A 27,236-nucleotide genomic window follows, 5' to 3' on the forward strand; every position below is an offset into this window, starting at 1 on the left:
TTAAATTTTTAAAATGTAAATTTAGAGTTTGTAAGGGTTAGAAATGGACTGCATTCTGTGACAGGTGGATGAAAAAGCCTTTCCATCTTCATCTTCACTGCAACTCATTTGAAATCTTTAAGACTGACAATATCCTAGACCGTTCTTTTAAACTCTTTAAATTCTATCTACAGGTATAAACTTTTTATTGTTAGTTGACATGAGTGTGCATTGATTTCGGTAATGGCTGATTTGTGTTTCTTACCATGATAATGTGCTGACTACAACAGACAAAGCTAGTTTAAATGCGCATAAATCAAAAGTATATTCTAAAAGCAAAAAGGTCAAGTAGCTCAGAAACAAGCACTATGACCCCTAGTCTTCTTTTTGTTTTTATAATTTTTCAACAGTTTCCGCGAACAATGAATTTGTTGTTCCCGGAAATGGCTGATAATCTGACGACGGGCGAGAGTCATCAGCAGAAAATAAAATTTAGTACACTGCTTATTGTTTCTTGGTATAGGCACACTCATTACCAAACCAGAAGATGTATTTCCTCGTTTGTGCATACCCATTCTAATACTTTTATATACACTGTATATATAAATAAATAAATATATATATATCTCACAATTTTTTTTATTATTTTATATTATTAATTAAATCTTGATAAAATATAGTACGACTATTCTAACGGCTGGGAATCATCGGACAAAAAGTAAAATGTAAATATTAAGAATTAATCTTATTTTTGAATACACATGGGGGTGTGAACAATAAATTTAGATAGAATGATTAGGAAGTATTCTGGCATAATGTGTCACAGTTCATACCCTCATGAATTTTCAAAAAAATTATTTATTTATTTTTCAAAGTATTTCTTTCGTTTACATGAAGAAGAAAAATTAATCCAATGCATTACACCAAATCTTCATACGTTAGATATTTCTACACGATGAGTGATGATTGATATTCATAAGTAATTGGAAGATATGTATTTGAATTGATATCTTAATAACAAAAAGATTATTTGGAAAAGAAGATTTTAAAAGATTTTCTCTATTTATTCCCTTGTAAACCTTTGATCCCCTATTGTGGCCCCATCCTACCCCTGGGGGCCATGATTTGAACAAACTTGAATCTGCACTATGTCAGGAAGCTTTCATGTAAATATCAGCTTTTCTGGCTTAATGGTTCTTGAAAAGAAGATTTTTAAAGATTTTTCCTATATATTTGTATGTAAAACTTTGATCCCCTATTGTGGCCCCATCCTACCCCCGGGGGCCATGATTTGATAAACTTGAATCTGCACTATGTCAGGAAGTTTTCATGTAAATGTTAGCTCTTCTGGCCCATTGGTTGTGGAGAAGATTTTTAAAGATTTTCCCTATATATTTCTATGTAAAATTTTAATTCCCTATTGTGGTCCCAACCTACCCCCGGGGGCCATGATTTGAACAAACGTGAATATGCACTGTGTCAGGAAGCTTTCATGTAAATGTCAGCTCCTCTGGCCCAGTGGTTCTTAAGAAGAAGATTTTTAATGACCCTACCCTAATTTTGCTTTTACGTGATTATCTCCCCTTTGAAGGGGGCATGGACCTTCATTTGAACAAACTTGAAAGCTCTTCACCCAAGGGTGCTTTTAGCCACGTTTGATTGAAATTGACCCGGTGGTTCTGGAGAAGATGAAAATCTGAAAAGTTTACAACGAAGCCGACGACGGCAGACAAAGAACAAATTTTGATCAGAAAAGCTAACTTGAGCCTTTGGCTCAGGTGAGCTAAAAAGGATTTTATAACATTAATTATTTAGACATTATTACCATTTTGGCCTCCGCACTAGGGCCCAAACTCCTGCCCTGGAGGTCTTGAAATTTAAAAATTTTACAGACAACTTTATGGTCTTTCTTACGAAAGCCGGCTAGGTTCATTTTGAAAGAGTAAAAAAATATTTTAGCTCGTTATAACGAGTTAATTATCTCTTTATAACGAATTAGTATCTCGTTATATAACGAGTTAGATCCCCCCCCCCCCCACCACTTTTCAAAAATGAGCCTATCCGGCTTTCGTACTTTCTAAATATGCATTCAGTTTACATGTAATATTAGCAGAACTAAAGAGGAAAAATCTTAAACATGTTTAAACTATAATCTATCCGTTTTAGACTTTGGCCTCGCCCTAGTACCTGAATCCATGCATCAGGAGCCAATTTTGACAGAAGACGCCCTGATCTTCCTGAATACACGCAATCGATTTTTATTCGGTGTCAACAGAAGAAAAGATCAAAGAAGCCTGTTATTAACATTATATGCCCTCTTTGATCCCGTCCTTTAACTAAACCCCTGCCCCGGGGTATTGAAATTTTCATAGAGGGTCTCCTACTCTGCATGTGTGGAAACCACCTGCCCCTATGGCCCCAGAAGTGAAGCTCCGAAGAAGCTTCATACCAAATTACTTAGTTTTTAAGAAGAATTTAATTGTCAACCCACAGGGGACGACGGACGGGGACCTATTGCAATGCCCCACGTTAGCTGTACACTATATGACTTTTCATTTCATTCAGGTATAAAATATCAAAGAATGTCATGATTATAAATTTTTAAAAAATAACAAATTGAAACCTGGCATAATCTAGCTATAAACTAGCTATAAATACGGTAATTTTAATTAGATTGAAGCTCGAATCTCTTGGATTGCAGGGCCGTAAATTAACCTTCAATTTGGAGGAGGCAGGAAATTAGGCGGGGGTCTGGGGGCCGCCCAGGCCCCCAGCACATTTTGTGCACACTGAACACGTTTCGTGCAAAATCCTTGATTCTAGGGCCTTCTAAGATGTTACTTGACTAACTCATTCTAAAAGAAAGATTTGGAATGCTTTTTAAGGGAGGTATCATGTTCTTAGTTATTGGAAACAACATAAATTCTAATGAACTTTAAATTTTAATTTTTTTTTGGCTCAAAAGTTGGAGGAGGCAGCTGCCTCCTCTGCCTCCATGTAATTTACGGCCCTGGGATTGATTTTGATCAGAGACTTGCATTAATATAATTAGTTCGATATTTTTGAAAAGGTATTCATGCAAAGCCCCGATTCCTTTCTTCCCCAATATTTAGCGAAGCGGCTAGAATTGACATATATGTTCTGGATATGTTTGTTTATATATATACATAGATTTTTTTTTTCAACAGAATTATGTTGAAAATATCACAATGTGTTAATTGGTACATAACTTCTGTTATTCACTGTGTACACTATAAATAAAGTACGCGAAGCTAATCATTGCTTAAGATCTGGCTTTTCGATTGACCTCCCCATATTTCCTTAAATATTCAGTGTGTAAACTAAGAGAATTTTGTCATTCTTGGTCATCAATCAACTCAAATTATAATTTTTGAAATTTTATATTAATGGTAAGATTATTCTTATTGCAATTAAACGAAACTATATTGTTGATTTACAAGGTTTGCAAGAGAAAATTATACGAACGAGGGCGTTAAATGGAACGGAGAACTCATCGGCAAATCGCACGTTTTTAATGTTACAGATAAACTAATATTTTCATTAGAATTTTCTGTATTTATTGGGATTCTTTACATCGGTTTTCTTGTAAATAGGTAGGTAAGATGTTTTTCAATACCTGTACTAATTTTGGAAATGTTCACTGCTGACTGAACGAATGTATTTTGGCTCTGAAATTAAACCCTTTGTTACAATCATCGGTCACGGAGTCCGCTTTACATGACGAGTGCTTGCGTAGATTTTATACCCACTTTGTAACTTTTCATAGTGAAAATACTTAATCGGTTTTGGCCACACCGTATTAATTGTCGTATTAATTTACTGTGTTGTGCCAATGAAATATTTTCTTGTAATGATGCCATAATTTCTACAACGTTGATGAAAATCGATAGAGACACCGATCAAGTTATCTACTCGTTTGATCTTTTGACAGCCAAGAATGTCTTCAGATCGGGGAAGTGGAAGGGGTAGGGGTAGACGATCCCGTGGGGGTCAGAATAATGAAGGAACTCACAGCTCAGGCCCCGATAGCCCCGCAGAAGCGAATGGACCCAGTACTTCAGTGGTGCCGGAACCCCCCGTCCCCAAGTCCTCGTCGAAAGCTTTCAAACCCACAGGAACTAGTCTGAAAAGGTAAATATGAAGCATCGTTGAATAGGTTATTTCCAGATTTGGTGTATGTTATGTGTTTGTAGTGTTTGAGTGGGGATGATATTTCAGCACGGTGTACAAGGCCGTTGAGAAACGTACCTCATTTGCATATAAGATATTTTGCCTTTGTTCTGAAAACCAGTGATACATACCTCAGTATTTTTTTTACGAAATGAGTCTCTGGGTAACAAACTTCATTTGACCTAAACCATACTAGAATGGTACGTACAATAAGTGAGAAATGTGCAATAATTTTTAACAGCAAAAAGGTCAAAAGGTCAAACAAGCCTTTTCATAGACCTGTAAACATTGAGTACATATAGGGCCTAGCCTAGTGGATATATTCTAACAGAAGTTGAAAAAAAAAAAATTGGTTGCAAATTGAATTTTGCTGAAAGAGTGTTAGTAGGTGAATACAGCTATTATTATATTTTTTAAAAACATTCTGAAAGACAACTCGATCTCCTTAAAGTTGGTTCAAATTTGAATCTCGAAATTTTGGTCCTTTTATTTCATTATATTTTTCTACCAGGCCTATATCTTTTATCTAATTGACTTGTTTCTTGAAGATTTAGCCATAAATTGAAAAAAAAATATTATTCAACAATAGCATTTTTAAAATTTTGATAAATATTTTTTTATTTACAAAATTTAGAACATCAATCTGAGTCTTGGCATGTTTTATGAGATATTAATAAAGTATATGTATCAAATCACACATTGTCGCTAACCACAGGATGTTGTTTGATTCCACTCTACAAACACGGGGTTTTTGTTTCATACCGTTCCACAAACCTGTGGGTTGTGGAATGAAATGAAACAATAACCTGGGGTTTGCGATGATGCAGATCAGAGTGAAATTTTGATTTAAAATCCTTTATTTGCAAACAAAAGCCCTTAGGGCAAGTGAGAGCTCAAAATTTGGTAACCCAAAGAAAATTTTACTTGCCCTAATTGTATGTGTAAGATTAATTCAACAGGGTTTGACATATACATTTTTGAGCACTAGTCCAGTGGGTCTACCTCAAATGATATATACTATAGACCTAATCTTATATCCTGTAGCCCTGACCAACTTTCCAAAAAAAAATAATGGCTTCTCTTTTTGAAAATCTATTTATTTTTTGAAACTCAAATGACAAACACTTTCTGTGCAAAGTAACTAAAGCGTATCCAATTGTACTGCTTTGTTTCTTCCCTACCTTTTTTAAAAGCTTTTATACATCTGTCATTAGACGGGACGTATTATGTTATGGCACTGGATGGCTGTCCGTCCGTCCGGGGTCATGTTTTCCAGACTTTTTTCTGTAATGGATGCATGTACAACTTTGAAATTTGGTCACGATATCTCCCTCAAGAATTGTAAGAGTGAGATTGCATTTCAGCTGGATTTGTTCATCCTTGACCTACTTTAGGACTGTAAGTAGGTCAAACAGTTTTCTGGACTTTTTTTCCTTACTGATACAGATATTATACCGTGAAATTTACACATATTATGCTTCCTTTCAGAGGAATACAAGTTTAGTTTGCATTTCAGCTGGATTGGTATGTCCGTCCATGACCTACATTTGGACTAAAAGTAGTTCAAACAGTTTTCTGGGCTTTTTTTCATTACGGATACAGATATTGCCCTGATATTTAGTCCAAGGCTTCTTCTCAGAGGAATACAAGTTCAGTTTGCATTTCAGCTGGATTGGTCCATCCTTGACCTACTATTGGACTAAAAATAAGTCAGACAGTTTTCCGGACTTTTTTTCCATTACGGATACAGATATTGCCCTGATATTTAGTCAAAGGCTTCCTCTCAGAGGAAGACAAGTGCAGTCAACATTTCAGCTGGATTGGCTACAGTACTTTAGGGGTAGAAGTAAGTCAAACAGTTTTCCAGATTTTTGGGGGGCTATGGTCACAGGTATTGCTCTGAAATTTAGTCACAACCTCCCGAGATAGTCCAAGTAGCACAATGTTAATACAACATAGTCCAATAGCAGAATGATAATTAATATGAGATAGTACAAATAGCACGTCAATGTTGATATGAGATACTCCAAATAGCACACTGTTAATATGAGATAGTCCAAATAGCACAATGTTAATTAATACGAGATAGTTCAAATAGCACAATGTTTATACGAGATAGTCCTAATAGCACAATGTTTATATGAGATATTAAGTCCTAAGATCACAATGTTAATACGACATAGTCCTAATAGCACAATGTTAATATGAGATAGTCCTAATTGCACAATGTTTATACGAGATAGTCCTAATAGCACAATGTTAATACGAGATAGTCCTAAGAGCACAATGTTTATTCGAGATTCTCCTGATTGCACTTATATGTATGTATGTTTGATACTGAAAGAAATCTAACAGTATTGGAAAGTGACAATGATTTGTTCAGTCATGACATAATTGTCCTAGTGTTTTATTGTTTTCCATCATGGTATGGTGTTCTCCATGCTTCAGAGAATATTGTGGAACAATTGAAAGAAATTTGTTTTTGTTTTTTAGATTTTATTAAATCATTTCTGTATAGGCATTGTTATTCAAAGGAAGTAACATGAATCATCATCACAAACAACCTTCTTTTCAAAACAGCAGTAGAAAACTGAATAATAGTAACATATTTCTTGTCCTTTAAAACTTCATTGCCCAGCAGCTCAGTAGGTTTACTGGTTAATGTGATACCAAAACAATCTGTAAGTTTCAGTTTGAATCTCTCTACAGGGGTTTAAATTTTTTTTTTCCTGACTACTTCATACTAAAGTTAATTTTAAATTTATTATTATTATTGTATAATTCTCCACTTTTCATTCTAAACATTTTTCTCTATTAACATGATTTTAGTGTGGTAGTATTTAAACTTTATCAAAAGGGGTACCAAAGATAAAATCATAAAAATTCTGTATTGGGACATGACCACACCACTAATTCTGATATTATAACAAAGACATTTTGTTTCCAGACAGGATCTCATGTCCAAGAATTAAATTTAGATATTAGATACAAGTTTCAGTACTCTGCAAACAAGAGCTTTATGTCAGTTTGTTTTGAATATTTACTTCAAGAAGTAAATTTATGACTGCATGGCATTAAAATAGGTTATTGTTTACATTCACTTGCTTTTGAATAATAGTTAGTTTGCTACGACTGTTTCACCTGAAATGTCACTCTGGAGGGAAGGTATTTACATGTTACATTTGTTTTCAGGAGTGATTGTATTTACTGATTGAGTTTTCCTTTTACACAACAGAATATAATATGTACAGTATACTGCTTTATTAGATATGAAAAATAATTTCAAACTTTTTGATTGACTAAGATCCAAAACAACTAGAAACAAGAGGCCCATGGACCATATCACTCAATTGAGTAATCTTAGCCCGGTTGTGAATTTCAAAAGATTTTATTTTAGATTTTTAATTATTCCAATAAAAAAACTTGACCCTATATTGTGGCCCAAACCTAGCACCAAACAGTCACAACCTAACCAAACTTGAATTTACACAACACAGAGATGCCTCAACACCAGTATGACTAAGAGTGTGCATAAGGGGGGGGGGGGGGGGGCATGATTTGAAAAAACTTTTATGTAAAACTTTTCTGGTCCGGTGGTTCTTGAAGTAGATTTTTTTTATATATATCTGCATGGAAAACTTTGATCCCCGATCATGAGAAAAAGATTTTTAAATGCGCCCCCACCCTATATTTTTCTTCTGAGCTCTTGATTTTCTCCCCTTTCATTGCATTGTGATTGATTGAATATTGTTTAACGTTGCTCGAGAATTTTTTCACTCGTATGGAGACGTCACCATTGCCAGTGAAACTACATCTCAGTCTTCATGAAAACTCAGTGGTCCGAAGACCAAGGCCAGTGAATTTTACAGTCGGGTCAGTGAAAATTAAAAATCAGGAAGTCCGATGGGCTTGTAGACTTTGTAAGTCACATAAAATATAATGTTGGATTTAGATATTCTTAATGTCTTATTTGCTTAAATTTTCCATCAAAATAAAAATAAATAAAAAAAATAACACATAAAGTAAGTGTTTGGACATCGTGGTTTGTTTATTTCGTAAAGAACGATAACTATACTTGTAATTGTCAAAATAACTTGTACGTTGATCACGTGAATATTAAACGAACAACTTGTTGAAACAACAAAAATGGCCATGTTCAGTATCGCACCGCACACCGGTAATTGCTGGTTTATGGCATTGTCCAATTAAAATGAACTTAGTCAATTGCAGTTATCTCTGATTTTATGCAATTTCTATAGTTTAATTATCTTAGAGAAGGCTACTTCCTAAGGTGCGTTCGGGCTGTTTTCATGTTTGTGAAAAATACGTGAATTTTTAGTCTTGTTGTTTGCTGGCGAAGAGAAAGAAAAAATACTGTTTACGGTGTTGTTTTTCTGGTATCGACAGAAAGGATGTCTTAGGGTGGATATGAATACGAGTAATAACCATAGTTTCGGTTATTTAATTGTACACTTTTACAATGCATTCCATAATATATGTGATAAACATATGAAAATTTAGGGGGCCAGTAAATTTCAGTGTGGGCCAGTAAATTCAGACAGTTCACTGGTCCGACTGGCCAGCAAGTTTTAAATGTTTTCGTGAAGACTGTACATCTTCATTAATGTGTAACACTAATAGATAATGGAAATGTTTGTAACTCAGATGAAATAGTGATTATCCGTGATTATGTGTGCAGTTCTCCATAGTCACCCTGGTAACGGAGTCACACTGTATTTAGTGACATTTATAAAGTCATTGTGTTTGTGTGTGTGACACAGTAAAACACACTCATAATGAATTCACACCTTTTGCGATGTGATATTTATTCCCCTTTGAGAGAAAAATACTGGAAATTTTATTGGATACAAAAAAGTTTGGTTATAATGAACTGTTTTTCGCTGGCCCTGGAGGTTTGCTATAACCATGTTTTAGTGTATAATAATCTTGAAATTGAAATTTTAATTACATTTGATGAATGCATGATGGTTTGACTCAGACAAGCAATTTGATCACAGAGGCAGTCATTTTACTTAGGAATACAAGAATTGAAGAAATAAGTGGGGTTTTTTTCATATTTATAAACATATGATTTTGTTACATTTTAGGATTCAAAAAGAATTGGCAGAAATCACAATAGACCCACCTCCCAACTGCAGGTAGGTCATCAAATATCATTGATGTAATCAATATGCAGTCAAATCTAAAAGCTTTGATACAATATTGATACATATTTTCCGTATCAATGACAGTATTTAATATTTAAGGTTGATTTTTCTGAAATTATTTTGATGCCTATTGGAATGTATACTACATACATGTATAATAAGTCTGGTTAGTTTTACTGTAGAAGGTCACAGTAAACTCAGGTGACCTATTGCAATTGGTTAACATCTGTTACCATACATTAATAATTGAACATTTTAACTTGTTCTTGATAACTACCATTCAAATTCTTCAAATTTGGTATGAAGCATCTTTAGGATAAGGGAGACATAAATCGTAAATATAAGGACTCCTGCACCCCGGGGCTGGGCAAAAACCGCCAAAAATAAACCAGTTTTCAAAAATCTACTTCTCTATACAACCAAACATCTCTAAGAACAAATAAATGCATAGTGATGTAGAGCAGGAAGACCTCTACCAAAATCATAAATTTAATGATCTATATATATATAATATATATATATAGTGTTTATGTGTAAAGCATGTGAGTAACATCTTCTTTAGTGATATTGATTCAATATTGAAACTAAATGGATATATAGAAAGAGCGGGTAGTCCTTTACCAAAATTATAAATTTGATGATCCCAGGGACAGGGGTTTTGGTATATTAAGGGTGGGGCTGAAATGGTCAGTGGTTGTAATGCAAGCCTTCTTTCCTCCAACACTTTATTACTAAATTTCATAAACATGATAAATTTGAAAATGTTAAGAATTAAATATTTTTAACCTCTTGTTGATATTTTTCAAAAAGTAGCAGGTCGTTCTGTTGTTGACTACCATACCCATACTGGAAGGGTATTTTGTATACACACTAAGACAAGTAAACAACAGTGAATGTTTAACATTTAAATATTGCTAGATAAACAGGGATCATTTTATTGTATATTTATTATTAACACCTCCGGCCCCCATTATCACCTTATATAGTGCCTCAATATGAAGCATGTGGGTTGTCCACGATGGTAATTCATGTAGACCTGTATTACCTCTGCAATTCTCTATTTACTCCAAACAAAACATTAATGTTTCACAAAAAATTACAATTGCATAATCATTTATTTGACCAATTTTACATATCATATTACACTGGGAGATACCAAAAAATCGTCACTTACTAAAAGTCTGCAGTAAGATAAATACAGTCAGAACTATACTCGTGTAAAAACAACATAAAATGTACGCCAATGCATTTAGAATTCCCATTTTGTCAAAGGACTTCAGCAAGTCCATTCTGTCTTTGATTTCACCTGGACAAGCCACATGGCTTAATAGACTGGCTTCAGGACGAAGAGTTTGAGAGATGCGGAAGACACACTTCTGTTGGCTTTCCCAGAAAGAAATCAGCATACCAAACTTCGAATTCCTTTTTCAGTGCACTCTAACATTCTTTGTTCGCAATACACTAGTACTTGAGTTAGAAATCAATCGGAAGCTATTGAGCATAAGCTGGACTGACCATGGAGAAAAACAATAGGCATGGATGAAACCACAAACTCTGTACCAAATTTATTTTCCAACAAATTGCTAGTGTGCTAAAATTATAATTAGCGCCATTGTCTTGGCACTTGTATTTGCGCCAAACTACATATGCACCAAATTAACTTGTTTACAGCATTTTATTCACTATTGTCATTTTGTGCGAGCATGAAAAATAGTTATTGGTCATGGTTTTTATTAACTTTTTCAAGCTCTAGTCCATACAGACTTAGTGACTATTAATGTTCACTAGCCTGCAAAGCATATCACTAGTCCATCCACTATATCATATAGAATAAACTAAATTCATTTTTATCCAATGGTATTTAATCAAACCAAACAATTTACAGTTGCAAACAATTCAGTTTCTAACACCTACAGTAGAAATGTAGACACCCATACTTTATTTTGTTTTCTTTAGAATACAATAACCTTTGAGAGGCACAAGTATTCCCTTTTGCAAACCTCCTTGTGTTTGGAAGTCAGCTTGTCATTGTCAGGCAAATGCTTTAAACCATTCAGGTATTCAACCATTAGTTTAAACATCTAACAGACTTGGACAAAGTTGTTAAAATATTATGGAATTCAAGATTGATATTTGGATATTCGCTAGTCTGTGTGAACTAGTGCAATAGAAAGTTTACTAGTCCAACATTTTTTTGCCATATGATCTCGGACTTACTGACATGAGGTAATTTCAAACTCTGCTGTCTGATATGGAGATTGAGAACACCGCGTGTACATATGAATCATTTTGGGAACATTATCAATTGCAAAGCCGAAAGATAAATAAATACTCATTTTATTACAATATTATGATTTGTTATGATATTGAGATACATGTATTGTATTGCATAATTGATGTATTGAGATGTCATGATATCGTAAGGTCTGTGTATCATATCCCACCCCAAATAAGTTGTCTATGGCTTTTAATCCACATTTCAAGCTCTTTTTATACATGGTGAAAATCTTTTTGTCAGAGTTAAATAATTTGTTAATGACAGGGTATTACACATTGTATGATAATCGTCTGGACTACTAATCAGTGTTGGAAAATGCACTGGCCTCTGAGCCCTTTTCTGAATGATACTAGAACATTTGATACGGACATCATGAATGAGGGAGGTGATACGGCTGTATAGAATACACTATTGACTATTGACTCTCGGAACATTTGTTCATATTGATTTTTTGTTTGACTAAGATTAGTTTTCCTTCTCTATGGGCTCCAGCACTGTGATGTGATATTCAAGTTTTTTTTTAACGGGTTGGGAACATTCCCTTGAAGCCAAGAATTTCTCTTTAGATCAAAAATATTACTCTTTATGAGTGGGAGAAAAAATTCTTAGTAGGGAGGAAAAGATAGTCTTGTAGATAAGAAAAACCTTGGAAAATTATTTGGTCAACTGAGTCACCCTGGATGCCCGTCAGTCTTGCACTGTCTGTTACTTAAACACATTTGAATATTTTCATATTCTTAGAAACTACCTGGTCAATGAACATAATGAAAATGTAAGGAATCATGAGTGATGCCCTATACTGTAACTAGAAGTTCTAGAGATCATCTAATTTTGAGTTACTAGCAGTTAGCAATGAAGTTTAGATCACTAAACTTGAATGATACTAACAATTCATATGGCAGGGTTCAAAATTACCTCATATCCGCAAATCCGAGACTAGTAAAAAAAAAAACATGTCAGACTAGTAAACTCTCTATAGCGCTATAGTCCGCACTGACTAGCGAAAATCCAGATATCAGTCTTGAATAGATTTTAGATCTTAGCATATTTATTGGAGTCTCTTAGATGTTTGAACTAATTATGGTAGAATACCTGCATGGTTAAGCATTTGCGTGACAATTACATACTGATATTCCAAACCTGTAGAGGTTTATAATAAAGAATCATGAACAAGTGCTTATGGCTTATCGCAATTCACCTTTGAATTAGAACGCTTTACCCGATATAGTATTGCGTTGTGTGACGACACAATTGAATGAGACGATTGAACAATTTGAATGACATGTTTGATGTAATACAACAAGAGTTTTCATTGGCCGATTACAGCCCGCCCACTTTCTCGAGCGGAGTCAGTGTAGCTGGAGAAATGAACATAGCTCTCTGAAAAGATCCACCCCTTATAAAAACCTTCGATTTACGGGTCACAAAAAGCTGCGGACGATTGAGGCCTGAAATCGGTGTATTCTTGTGTTGCTGTCTCATAAACTCAATATAAAAACATCTTAACATATTTTCCTACTATATACTTGTGTCCAAACATACCTTTAAATTTTCATTAAAGCCACACACGGCCCAAAAACTCGCAGCTTCAAATGATTTCATTTGTTGACGTAGCCATGTTAGGTAGCCGGTCAATTCGAACTCTTGCTATTGGTATCTATTCATAAAATCGGTTGTATGTTATGTATTCGCTCTTCATTTATTATCAACACGAATAATTAATAGAAATTAAAACATTTTTTGTACCAGTTTTTGTAAAGGTAAAATAAGCTCTTGATTAACGAAAATGCTACATAAGCCCATTCAATGGAGACCGTCTGGCGCGGCCGCTCATGACTAATGAAAGCCGCATTGCCGTGAGTTTAGCTATTTGAATAATTATCATTTAATGGGACTGGGGTGGTATATTATCTAAACTATTTAGCTAAAATATTTGTGGGGTATTAGTACACATCTAGACGCTATTGTGCTAGTATGGATATGAACCGGAATTCGAATTGACTGGCTACCTAACATGGCGCTACGTCTACGAACAAAATCATCAAAAGCTGTGATCGAGTTTTGGGGCTTTAATAAATATTTGAAGGTATGTTTGGACACAAGTATAGTAGGAAAATATGTTAGGAATTTTTTTGATATTAAAGTTATGAGACAACAACACAAGAATACAACTTTTTCTCTTTCTTCCTTTGAAGTTTTTTTCCAATCTAGCATCTGGCTCTCATGCTTTCAAATGCTGACTACTCCCGTATAAGGGAATTTGGGCGGACTTATACATATGGACCAATGAGAGTGTCTGTTGCATTTCGCAATTGTATTACAAACAGATTCAATTGTGTCATCACACAACGCAATACTATATCGGACAAAGCGTTCTAATTCAAAGGTGAATTGCGGTAATTATGAAATTTATGATATATGTGTTGCCGGTTTTAATATTTTCCGAGCCTTGGCGATTATCATAAATTTCATATGCCATAAGCACGAGTGTTAATTAAGATTCTATATATCACACAACTATCAATAAACACATTTTTAACTACTTTCCATTTCATGTGATTGTTTTCATTTCGAGGTCAGCCTATATCCTCAATGCATTGTCTGAAAAATGTCCTTGAGCGCAAGTGATAAGATCTCAGAATAAACACGACAATGTGATAGCTATAAATTGAAATTTTGATCTTAAAATCTTAATAGCAAATGATGTCATTATATTACTACAACAAATGAAACAGGAATAATTATGATGGACTTGAATAACGTTTGTAGTAAAATTAGAAAGTTGACAATTTTGTATCTAGGTCAGCACGTGCGATTTTGTGTTTTTCATGTTGTTAGTGTTTGACGTCATCTGCTCCATCATGGTTTGGGGAATTAAACTTTCCCTCCAGTCACTTGAAATTTCTGTTTCAAAGTTCGATCATGCCGCTTACATTCACTTCATAAAAAACACGAACTCCTCCTGGAAAAGCTTTGGTTGCAACTGCATGCCCTTTACCATCATTTTAACAGCATTGCCAACGTAAAAGGATGTCAATCGTTATTTTGTTTACGTGGTGCATGGATACATGCGATCGACTAGCTACAATATAATGTGGCCCTCTCCACTTTTTTTTTCGGAAGGGAGGGGGGCATCGAGGGCTACAACTCCTTAGGATATCTGTAATGGTGCAAATGCGGGAGTGAATTACTCCCGCAACATTTTCGATCATTCTAATCATTTGCTGAATTTCTTTACGTAAATAAAATGATATTTCATGTTTGTTAGTCAATATATAAATTTACAACCTGCAACTTACGATTTGTGAGGCTCTATTCTACCGTTTTCAGCAATTTCGATTTATCCCAATTTTTCGATTCATATTTGTGCGCCATGTTTAATGTACTGATGTTTCAACTTCCGATTGTCAAGTTATTTGCATATGCCATATAAGGGAGTATTTACATCAATGGACGAGTACGGAGGAGAAAGCTATTTCATCGGTATTGAAAAGGTTTAAATTTATTAATATCAATTTTTAAAAAGAACAGCAGAGTGTAAATTCTTTCTGCAACCATATGATTTTCCTTTCTTTGTCAGAGTGGCTTGAATAACTACATTTTCACGCAGATTGTCAATGTTTAGGTTTTACAGTAGATCCACCTACGAGCTCTCGCGATAACAAGATGGCAGAGGAGAAGAAGAATTTTGCATGCTGTACATGATATTTAATGAAAAACACCACTGTTAGACATGTCCGAGCACAAAGTTGGTACTCCTTTTGGTGTAAACAACATTTGGAACTAGCTAATACATGGAGCTTATAATCGGTTATTCATAAAATTATTTTGCACCATTATAGAGATCCTATAGAATTGTAGCCCTATCCCGAAAACGTCAGAATAAAAAAAATCGGATTTGACTACATTATTGCAGCTAGTGATTGACCGACATGATTTGCATATATAACTATCAACCTGTACTACGAGGTCAAATCGTTTTTCAGAACCTGCATTATAAATCTGGAAATTATAAGTACTGTTGTGTGATGAAAAGGGTTTACATGTCTCTCAAAGGTTTTTGTATGCTTCTGAAGAAAACAAAATAATAAAGTACGGTTGTTCTACCATAGGTTTTAGAAACTGAATTGTTTGCAACTGTGAATTGTTTGATTTGATTAAAAACCATGAAGGCTGTGCTTGAATAAGTTTTAATTTCAAACTCTGTATAGAAACTTTAGAGGTGTATCTCTTCTGGCTATCATTAGCAATAATTAACAGGTGACCTTTGGAGAGCTATCCTTGCATGTCCATCAGTGTGTGCTAGCTGGGCCTCGTGTGCATACATTTGATTTCTACTTTCAATTGAAAGAGTAAATCATTTGACTTTTAGAGCTTATGCCTAACTGAGATGAAATGATTTTCAACCTGTAACCAGAGATTTCTTGTATCTTTTAATACATAGACATTACTTATACATGACCAGTAAATGACCCTCAGAAGGTCACTGGGCTTTCTTCCATTCAGACGTGATCAATACAGACAGATCGAGACTGGGGACATTGCATGAAATAATTCAGTTGTGAGCAGCACTAGTGTGACGTTTAATGTAGTGAAACATTTGATGACTTAAACAATTTTTCTGCTTTGAAAATGAAAATACCACAGGTACAACATAACTGGAGATCATCAGTCATCGAACACAGGATGTGGATCAAATATTTCATACATTTACATGTATTGATGTTGCTATTCAAAAGATGAGCTAAAAAAATTGTATGTGCCAAATTGTCTGTTGGCAAGTGCATTCAAAAGTCGAAAGATATGTTATTAGTTCTTTGTGCTCTTTAGAACAAATCCACCCCACCCCCCTTTTATACCTTTAACGAAAAAGGGTCATATTTTGTCATTTTGTGCATGATCTTCAATGCCCTATCTGGAGTAGAAAAGGTACAAATTTGGGTCGCAACCAACCCACCCTCCCATGAAAATTTTCTGCATCTCTCCCTAAATAGTGCAATGTAAAAGAAAAAATTAACTCTTAAATGTATATGTCAAAGTTCAGGGTCACTAACTGTTAACTCGTATAACATGTATGACTTTGAATCATCATAAATTTATATCCCCCTACAGAGATTAAAGATTGGGTTGTAATATTATATTTAGCACACCTGAGCCAATATTTGTCTGAAATTGTCATTAAAATTTCACATATGCTGAATTTTATCTTCAGTATCTAAATGTATATATGCATGAAACTCATCAATCGCACAGTGGGTGGCAATGTGGTATTTTGCACAATTTAAACACTATTTTAAGGTTTATTAGAAATTTAGTTAACAGAGTACATATTTAGTTTTATGCAGGATGATGTGATATGGATTGATATGTATAGTTACCCAAACATTGACAAGTATCTGACCATCTAATGCTTGTTTAAAGGGTAACTTCTTTCAATTTTTAATAGGTCGTATTCTGGATGTAGAAGGTTGTAATTCTTACTGTGAGTGTCTGAAGCTTGCATTAATATATTGTGAGGCAGAGTACTGTGGCCCCAAGGCTTATCCAAGTACAAGCTTTTAACAAATGAATCCTTCGTGATACTGATTATCAATAAATATGTTTAGTGACTGTAACTGTTTAATTTACTTGCAGTGCTGGTCCAAAGGGAGACAATATGTATGAGTGGGTTTCCACCATTCTTGGCCCCCCAGGGTCGGTGTATGAGGGAGGCGTCTTCTTCCTTGACATTCATTTCTCAGCAGATTATCCATTTAAGCCACCAAAGGTACTTGTACATATAGCAATGATCTTGTATTTACTATGGGTGGTTTCGCTATTTACACTGAAGCTTTAAGCCAATAAGGCACATGAGAGTTCAAAGCAATGCAGTCAAAATATTGAGAAAAGGTGAGGAGGATTACAAAGCTGACTTAGATGATGAAAAGCATTAACTAAGTTCAGGACTTTAGATCATCAGATTCTACCAGGCACGAGTTCAAACATGTACCACAACATACTAAAATGAACGGTTTAGTGGACATCCTAGATTTCATAATCGTACAGTGCATGTAAAGGTCAGTGAATGTCCTTCATACAAGTAGATTTTGCACATGTATTGTGAGTTTACAGTGGATGGGGATGAGGTTTAATGAGTATATGCTATCTTAAAAAGGTGGCTTCGTAGAGGAAGCAAATAAAAAGGAAAGATTGTCTCTTAAAAGAATTTACTTATAAAAGACTTATTGAATTTATTTTGTTTATTACACTTGGAGTTATAAAGGTTAAGACTTATGAGACATCTCTGTCTGATGTGTTGCACACCAATTGTTGGGCATGTCTACAACGGATTTTGACTACATACTGGTTAAGATATAGGACTTGCGGTGGGTGTGACCAGTCAACAGGGGGGATGCTTACTCCTAGGCACCTGATCCCACCTCTGGTGTAACCAGGGATCCATGTTTGCCTTTCCTTTAAATTTGTATTCTTTAGAGATTTATGAGATCGATCACTGTTATATTCACTTGTTCATCTCTAAAGGAAGGAAAAAAAAAAAAAAAAAAAAAAAACCCAGTCAAGGACTTCTTCCCCAGTGAGAGGTTCCAGACAGGATTATGAGGAGCTGAAATCAATTCAGCCGACCTCATTACCAGATTCCAAGCCATATTTAGTATCTCCATGTATTCTTGGCTTTTGGTAAAATTGTGAATATGAAGTCAGTAGGAGTGGGTTTTTTTGTGTTGCCAATGGAGGAAGGCTACACTTAAAGATTGCTTTGTCCGTCATCTGTTTCGTTGTCACTGAACTTGATAACTGCATGAGATAGGAGTTTGATATCTAGCGTATTCCTTGTGAGGGTGTCATTTATTATAATACAATGATTAAACAATGTCATTGCAGTCTGTATGGCGGTTTCTGTCTATCTGTCACATCCTGTACATGTTGATTTTTATAACTGTAAGAAACAGAACTTTGATATTCTTGTATGAGGGTAATTTGTTATGTATCATGAGTAATGATGCTATGGCAGTTTGTCTAACTGTCTGTCTGTCATTTATTCATACCTTTCAGATCTTTTTAACTGTGAGAGATAGGACTTTGATATTTAATTAGCACGATTAATTTTTGGTGCATTATCAATTTGATATAGTAATGGGAATGTTCATGTGTAGGTGTTTGTAAACCTGAGCTTGTACAACAGGCCACATTCTGCTCAGTTGGTTTGATACTACACAGGTAGCTGCAATAATGTAGCTCTTTCTGACTTTGGGAGGAGTGGGGGGGGGGGGGGGGGGGGCTACAAATCCTTAGGATCACCATAATGGTGCAGTTGCAGTAGTGAATCACTCCTGGAACGTTTTTGATCATATTTTATCTTATCATATAAACGATTTTGCTGGGTTTCTTTACCTGCCCAAGTGCAATGTTGGTACTCTTTTTAATGTAAAAATGCATGCAGCATTAGTGACAAACACACAGAGCTCATTACAGGTTCTTCATAAAATTATTTTTCACCATTACTAAGATCCTTTGCACCATTGCAGCCCTCTCCCGAAAACATTGGAATAAAAATGACTGGAGAGTGCTACATAATAACAGCCACTATGTTATCATGTGAGAAATTAAGAACTCTATTGACTTAGGATCAAAAGGTCAATGTCACTACAAAGACGCAGACACTCCTTGCGAGGGGATATGCGATGCCTTGCCGAACTTGATGTATTGTGTATATAGACATAAAATATTGATCATGTTGATAGTAAGATTTGTCAACATATGATGTAATCACTGATAAGATTATGAACATTTGGTTGCTTGTAACTATATATGCCAGATGTTAGGATAACTTTTTAATCTGTTGAGGTTTGAATAATTCATGTAATCTTGTGAGTTTTAAATATTAGGAATTAGAAGTACTAAGAGAGAGAGGGGAAAAAATCATTACAGTATTGAAGTCCCTGCAAGGTCACTTGTTTGTCTATCTTAGCCACAATCAATATGTCACTCTAACAGGAAGAGTATGTCAGTGGATCATTAACTTCATCGTGGTGGCTTATCCCCCTAATGGCTTCTCCTCAAAACAGCATCTAATTAAGCAAGGTAATCAACAGGCCCTCTCAAGGTAGGGTGGGGAACACAGGTAGATTTTACCTGGATTTAACAAAGCTGTTAAAGTACCATACAAGCAGCTTGAAAAATACATTCATATTATGTTAACCAATCCAATACATTAAGATTTTAGAGATATTAGAATCCACTTATGAAATCTGCATATTATATCACAACCCTGGGATGAACAGAAAATTGATGGAAATTTATTAATGTATAGATCTGCTTTATGAAAACTTGCTACCTATAGAGGGTCTCTTTATTGTTTTGCATAGTGAGGTGATATTTTTGGTGAGTAGCCATTTGGGGAACACTGCTGGATGGTCATTTTGTATGATTGTACACCATAACATGGGGATCCCCGAGTCTCCACTGAGTTTGCAGAAAACTGATTCCCGTGTTAGAGACAAGGGTCTCTTTTTAGGATGCATGGTTTAACTTCTCTCACCACCTGTACATTAAAATTTTAAAATATTTTAAGCTTGGCTACCTGTCAATAAGTTACGAGCTTTCACCAGTAATTTCTTAAGTGTGCATGTGTAGGCAGTAGATCTTCCAAAATTAAATGAAAGATTGAAAATTTCTTTAGATGCTATATTTAATTAAATATTAGTACATAATGATGCAACATAAAAAATTCCTAGGATGCCTTTAAAAAATTTAATATAAATTTTCAGTACTGAATAACGACAGCAGTAATCCACATAACATATGCATAGTTGCATATAATGAAATGCACAAAGGGAATATTTTACTGAGCAGCACAATGAAAGGCACAAAACAAAGTTAGGTTATTGATGATATAATTGATGATAAAATTCATGAATAGGAGAAAACAATCCTGATGCATCTTCTCATTATTGTCTCATATTTTGAACATTAAAATGTTGTTTTGAATGAATGCTGATCTTCCTTGCATGCCTAATTTTATAGCTCACTTTGGCTAAAGCTGGGAGAGCATGTGCTAGCTAGCTATACAGTGTGGTGGTGGCATTGCAGTTTTCAAGTTTTTAGACTCATTCGAAATCCCCAACTGATATAGGTCCCACCTGGATCACACTGGCATGGAAGGAAGATCAATCTAGGGATGTACTGAGTTACTGATCTTCAGATGGCTAAATTTGGTCCATATGATGCTGACCAGTGCTTTTGTTGCATTTTGAAAGTTTTAGATTTGGTAACATTCCAAAGTAATTATCAACCCTAACTGGACCAAATTTGCATGAAAGTTACATCTAGGAATGCAAACCACCATACTTGCTTTTAGATACTGAGTGTTGAATTTTTTCAAATGAAGTTTTTAGAAGAATAGAATATTTGAAAAATAAATTCCTGCTGTAACCAAAAATAAAGGGTTCACAAATGCGGTAAAATAAAAAAAATTGGCACATTTTTTAAATTTAGCACATTTGTCAAAATTATAAGTGCGCCAACGATTTTCCATTTCAAAAGTATTTTTTGAAAAGTTGCAGGTCATTGTGTTGTTGACTTAACTATACCCATACCCGAAACATCCACTTTACTTATGTCTAAAGGTTAAGGTAGTTTGTACAGTAATTTTGTACTAACACAAGTAAACAACAGTGAATGTTTAATATTTAGATATTGCTAAATAAACTGTAGGGATCAACTAATTAATGGAGATTTTATTGTATATTCATCATTAAGACATTTACACCTAGCTGCCCAGCGATCACTTTAGTGCCTCAAGATGAAAATGAGATGAAGCATGTGGGTTGTCCTCTCTGACAATTCATCTAGATGTACCGGTATTACCTCTGCAATTTTCTATTTACTCCAAACAAAAAATTACGATTGCACAATAATTTATTTGACCATGTTTACCTGTCATCATGGGAGATACCAAAAAATCGTCACTTTTACTAGAAGTCTACAATAAAATAAATGCAATCAGAACTATACCCAAGTAAAAACAACATAAAGTCTACATTAATGCGTTTACAATTCCCATGTTTTCAAAGGACTTTAACATGTGTATTCTGCTGTTGGTTTCGCTCAGACAAGTCACATGACATAGACTGGCTTCAGGACAGAGAAATATGGAAGACACATGTCAGTTTTCCAAGAGCGAAATCAGCATACCAAACTCAGAATTCTTTTTCAATGCACAGTACCTTTATTCTTCGTTTGCGATATAGTACAATACTATAGATAGTACCCAGGTTAGAAACCGGAAGCTATTGAGCATAGTTAAGCTGGACTGATCATGGAGGAAAACAATAGTCATGGATCAAACCACATACTCGATCTACACCAAATGTGTTCTGTAACAAATCGCCGTGTGCTAAAATTGATTTCTGTGAATGTCTTGGCACATGCATTTGCATCAAAATACCTGTGCCAAATTTCCTTGTTTTACAGTATGCAGACTTGTTTCAGCTTGTGAGTGTGGCCTACATTTTCTGTATTATAAATGACATCGTTATATAAAGTGCAAAGCAAAACCCCTGCCAACATCTCTGATATATAATACTTTGACTATAGATATATGTGAGTGATACATTTTGGAATATAATCCAAGTTACCAATGCTTTGTATCACGTACAGGTTACGGATAATGTTCGATTTATAGGATCACGTACACCTGGATTAACATAGTATGGGTTAACATAGTATATGGGTGATGCATTTAGAGATACATATTACTAATCGTGCATTGGATGCTGGATTTAACCTACTTTAACTATTTTGTTGACGAGTGATGCAGGTTAGATTTTTATGGCAAACCAATATTATTACTGCAGGACCCAACGAAAGCAGATTATGACACCCCCCCCCCACAAAGAGGGTTTACTGGAATCACATGTCCATCTGTCTGTGTATACACTATTTTATCAGAACATGTTCTGAGAGACTAGTGCGTGGATTTTTCTGAAAATTTGTACTCTCTATTATGCCATGAATATTCATTGATGAATATTTATGTCAGGAATTTAGTGTGCCCTGTAACATGTATACTTTCCCCAATCATATTGTACCACACTATTGTCATGGGGTTATATTTTCACACTATTGTCATGGGGTTATATTTTCACACTATTGTCATGGGGTTATATTTTCACACTATTGTCATGGGGTTATATTTTCACACTATTGTCATGGGGTTATATTTTCATATCCTATGTTTTTTGTCTTTGATATCTCAAACAGTATAAAAATTGAAAATCAATTTTGACTAGTTCTAATTGTAACGGGGACCGTTACAGATGTTCCCCAAACCTCCCCCAATTAAAAAGTGATGTACTTGTGAATCTATAGCAAAAAATCAATTTATTTTAGCCTTTAATTACATGTAGTAAGTTCAATATGGTCATTTCAGTACCAAAAAATGAAAGAAAGCGTTGCACACGCATACACGCGCACGCGTGTATGAATCCGAATTTTTGTTGATGTCGTTCAACAGGCATGTGTATCATATACCCACAGTGTGAATTTCATAACGTTTCCACCAAATATAAGGAAGTTATAGCGATTTTAAAATCGTCCAATCAGAATTCAGCACACGTGCATGCACGTGCTGAGCAGTAATTCTAACCACAGCAATTTGTAAGGAGTACCAAGACACATCTAAACCATTAATATCAATAGAATTTGACGAAAAACAAAAACGTTATCGTCCTTTAAAAATTGAACATTTAAAAAACGTTGCATGCGCGTGTGCGTTGGCATTTTTTTGCTACACCAATATATAGATACACCTATTGTCTACGTATGCTGTGAATATCATCTCATTCGCTTCATAGATAAGATAGTTACAAACGTTTTAGTATTATCCAATCAAAATGAAGCGCACGTGCATGCGCGTGCAAATTGGCAATTTTGACCATGCAAATCAGTTAAGGGTCTCAATATCTACCTATGATATGAACTTCAAGCCATTTCAATGAACAACAAAAAAGTTACACTGATTCTAAAGTTAGTGTACAAATTTCATAATGCGCGTGCACGCGCATGCGCGCGCGTGCTGACAAAATAACTATTATTTTTCATATGTACAAATGATATACTATCATCCTATTTAGGTTTTATATCGTTTCCTTCAATATTCTGATTTTCCATTTTTTGTACCAAAATTGCAATGCACGTGCGCGCGCATGCATGCACGTGCAGACAAAATGACTATCACTATGCACATCTACAAACGCTATACTATCATCCTGGAAAGTTTCATATCGATCCCTTTTGTAGTTTCTGAGAACACTACCGGACAAAAAAGTACCAGAGAAAAAGAATAATAATAATAACTAGTGATCCTAATTGTTCGCGAACAATTAGAGGGCTTTCCACCTGCAATGATTTAAAAAAAGATATTTAAGAATATTTAAGATGATGTACGAAACTCAAAATGACCCAGAAAATTTAATTAATAATTTTCACGATGACCTTGACCTTTGACCTTGACCTAATTTTCAAGGTCAAAGGTCATTGGTCTTAATGCAAGTGATCCCATGTCTCTATCTATACTAATGTAAAAGCTATAAGCTTGAAAAAATGTTAATCAAGACATTCAGGGGCAATAATTTGTTTATGGGTTTTCGGTTACTTTCGGTTAGCTTATCAATGCTAAAAATACTTTGAAAGACCTTGAAAATGGAAAAAAATTAATTTTAAAGATGACTTTGACCTTGACCTCATTTTGAAGGTCAAAGGTCATCGATCTTAATGCAAGTGATCCCATGTCTCTATTTATATTAATATAAAAGTTATAAGCTTAGATAATGATATTGGAGACTTTCAGGGGCAATAACTATGCTTAAGGGTTTTCGTATCCCTTTGATTATTTTTTCTTTGCAAGAGGGTTTTACTGTGAATTCATTAGCGAAGGTTTCGTGTCTCTATGACTTTCCGTTAAGTAGGAGTAGCGATAACAAGGTTTTCGACGCGAGTCTCCGAAATTCACAGAAGGGTCAAAGTTCAAAGTTGTAATGCATACTATCAAAACCAATCAAGAAGTCAATACTTACCCATATAATATTTCAACGCTATCTTAAGCAGGAAAGAGAGTATAAAAAGTGCTATTTTTTCCTCTTTTCTGATGACCTTGACCTTTGACCTTGACCTAATTTTCAAGGTCAAAGGTCACCAATCCTATTCCAGTTGGTCCCATGTCTCTACGACAAACCGTTCTCAAGCTCGACATGTTTTACGAATAAATCGCAAAACATAAAGAGGCATTAACTCCCTTTAAGGGACACCGAATCCCTTCATTTTAAATTCTTCGCTTCTACTAATTACCCTCTATGTTTTAGAAAAGGTTTCATCCTCCTATCATTTACGGTTACAAAGTAGAAGCGCTAACAATGATTTCTGCGAAAGGTCCAATAACTCCGTAAGGGGTCAAAGTTGAATTACGCAGGGTGAACTGTATTCGTTTCTCAAGAAGTACTATATGATGGACTATAAAGTTTTTCAATAAGTCTTAAGACGAAAATTTTTTTTGACGGCAGGAAAATAATAAACAGAACAATAACAATAGGACTTTCCACAGAAAGGTGGAAAGCCCTAATAATAAACAGAACAATAACAATAGGACTTTCCACAGAAAGGTGGAAAGCCCTAATAAGAAACAGAGTAAAAACAATATGTTCCCAAACTTTGTTTGGGGAACATAAAAATACACGAGGTGTGAATTACAACACTATACGCGAGCATAGTTTTCATGAAGCACTAACATGACGTTTCATGAAGTAGACTGGCATGAAGTGTTGCAGTCCATACCCTTATGTCGTTTCAAAAATGAAGTTTATTTCTGAACAGTAGCTATTGCCAAGGTGAGCTATATGAGCTTGACCACCCTATGTTTTACAAATATCATCTTCATCTGGGTTTTTTAATGTTCTGGAAAGTGAATCGAAACATGAGTATTGTATGCAGGGGTTCAGATTACTTTGGGCTCTATGAAAATCTTAAAGAAGCTTTGCTGTATGATGGTTAATGTATGTTTCATTTTAATTTACAGGTGACATTTCGAACACGAATTTACCACTGCAATATCAACAGTCAGGGAGTGATTTGTTTGGATATTCTAAAGGACAATTGGAGTCCTGCTTTGACTATCTCCAAAGTGTTGTTGTCAATTTGTTCTCTTCTTACAGACTGTAACCCTGCCGATCCACTAGTCGGGAGTATTGCTACACAGTACACACAAAATAGAACTGAACACGATCGAGTGGCTCGACAGTGGACAAAGCGCTTTGCTACGGGACTTTAAATGTATTTGATGGTTAATTTATCATTTCAGACTGTCACAAGTACTTCACATGTGTAACCTATTGGTTGATGTTGCAAATGTGCTGTCTTTTATAGTTTGTACTTCATAGAGTTTTAAATTCTCTAAAGAAATTTTATTTGAAAAAAGCAAGGGAAAATCTATTGCCAGCACATGCTTGATTAAAAATGAGACAGATTTGTTTTTAATCTACAGTATTTTCATCGTTGGACATTGAATTAACAACAGAATTACCATTTTAAATGGTGCATTTATTTAAAGTCTCGCTATTCATTTATTTAGAGTTACGTTTTGTTTTTATAATATTTTATTACTAGTTCCAGTTGGACTATTTTTTTTTTTCAGATACAGTTTACAATGGCAAATTGTGCTATTATTCCAGTTAAGAGAGTTAGAAAACTTTTATATGTAATATTGATTATGACTGTTTTCAAAAGGAAAAGAGAAACTAATAGGACATGAAAAGTTGTCCTAAGATGGGTATTGATAGAGACAGAATGCAAGCTATTTATCCGTCAGAATGCTTGAAGCATAATATCTATATCATCTTCATGATGAGCTGCCATTGATATGTGTGCAATGTGCATGCATACTTCCATTGTGTGTTGAAATTGTCCATCAATGGTTTAGTGAGACTGTTATGAGGTAAAACAGCAAATAGTGAAAATGATACCGGTAGCAACCTTTCATGCTCTTGTGTGTAAATTACAAAGTTTGGAATTTTTGTGAAAGATTTTTTTCCTGGTCTAGTGCTTACTTAATGGTTGTCAATTGAAATGAACTGTGTACTTTGTGTATGTGATATACACGTGTGGATCAAAGTAAATTGTTTTGAAATGTATAAACATGGCAAGAAAAAAGTGTATATTTATTTTTCTGAATAACTTGTTGCAGGTAATTGTAATTAGAATTTATGATCTGAGTGTATCACTGCAATACGAAGTTTCTCATTTCGGATCAAAACAGGGTCAAAATTTATTATGTATAACTAAAATTCTACCTAAAGATGGCTTATAGATACAAAATGTAGCTCTTTCAAGTATGCAGGTACATCAATTAATGTGAGAGTATGGATATTCAGTGAGTTTTGATGTGTACAAATGGTTACGCCAAATGAATGTGTATGAAGTGTTGCATGTTTATGTGAATAAAATGGTAAAATTCAGTTTCTGTTGTATATTGATCTGAATCTATGGGCATTATCACAATAAATATTAACATTTAATGTAACCTTTTGAAGATTTGTGGTACAGGTTCCAGAGCCTCCGTGTTAAGAAAT

General features: G+C 34.8%; 1 protein-coding gene across 3 annotated transcripts; it reads left to right on the forward strand.

Annotated features, from left to right (window-relative positions):
* Positions 1-625: 625 nt before the first annotated feature.
* On the forward strand, positions 626-27,122 carry LOC125667590 (ubiquitin-conjugating enzyme E2 E1-like). 3 transcript variants are annotated; one of them, XM_056156310.1, is made up of 5 exons: positions 626-704; positions 2,146-4,131; positions 9,279-9,329; positions 17,251-17,383; positions 25,688-27,122. In XM_056156310.1, the coding sequence occupies exons 2-5, from the start codon at positions 3,938-3,940 to the stop codon at positions 25,937-25,939; spliced, it is 630 nt and encodes a 209-aa protein (XP_056012285.1). In that variant the 5' UTR covers positions 626-704; positions 2,146-3,937; the 3' UTR covers positions 25,940-27,122. The 3 variants fall into 3 exon arrangements, with proteins under 3 accessions (XP_056012285.1, XP_048757121.1, XP_048757120.1); XM_048901164.2 differs by lacking the exon at positions 626-704 and having other exon boundaries at positions 3,445-3,597; positions 3,932-4,131; XM_048901163.2 differs by lacking the exon at positions 626-704 and having other exon boundaries at positions 3,465-3,593; positions 3,932-4,131.
* The last annotated feature ends 114 nt before the right edge of the window (positions 27,123-27,236 follow it).

This window comes from Ostrea edulis, chromosome 2 (genome assembly GCF_947568905.1).
Source record: "Ostrea edulis chromosome 2, xbOstEdul1.1, whole genome shotgun sequence".
Taxonomy (NCBI): Eukaryota; Metazoa; Mollusca; class Bivalvia; order Ostreida; family Ostreidae; genus Ostrea; species Ostrea edulis.

What these genes read in the sequence shown, in the direction of transcription:
- LOC125667590 (XM_056156310.1), top strand. Translation starts at nt 3,938, where the DNA reads ATGTCTTCAGATCGGGGAAGTGGAAGGGGTAGGGGTAGACGATCCCGT. An exon ending in ACAGGAACTAGTCTGAAAAG is followed by an intron (nt 4,132 to 9,278) that starts GTAAATATGAAG and finishes GTTACATTTTAG; the next exon opens with GATTCAAAAAGAATTGGCAG. An exon ending in ATCCATTTAAGCCACCAAAG is followed by an intron (nt 17,384 to 25,687) that starts GTACTTGTACAT and finishes TTTAATTTACAG; the next exon opens with GTGACATTTCGAACACGAAT.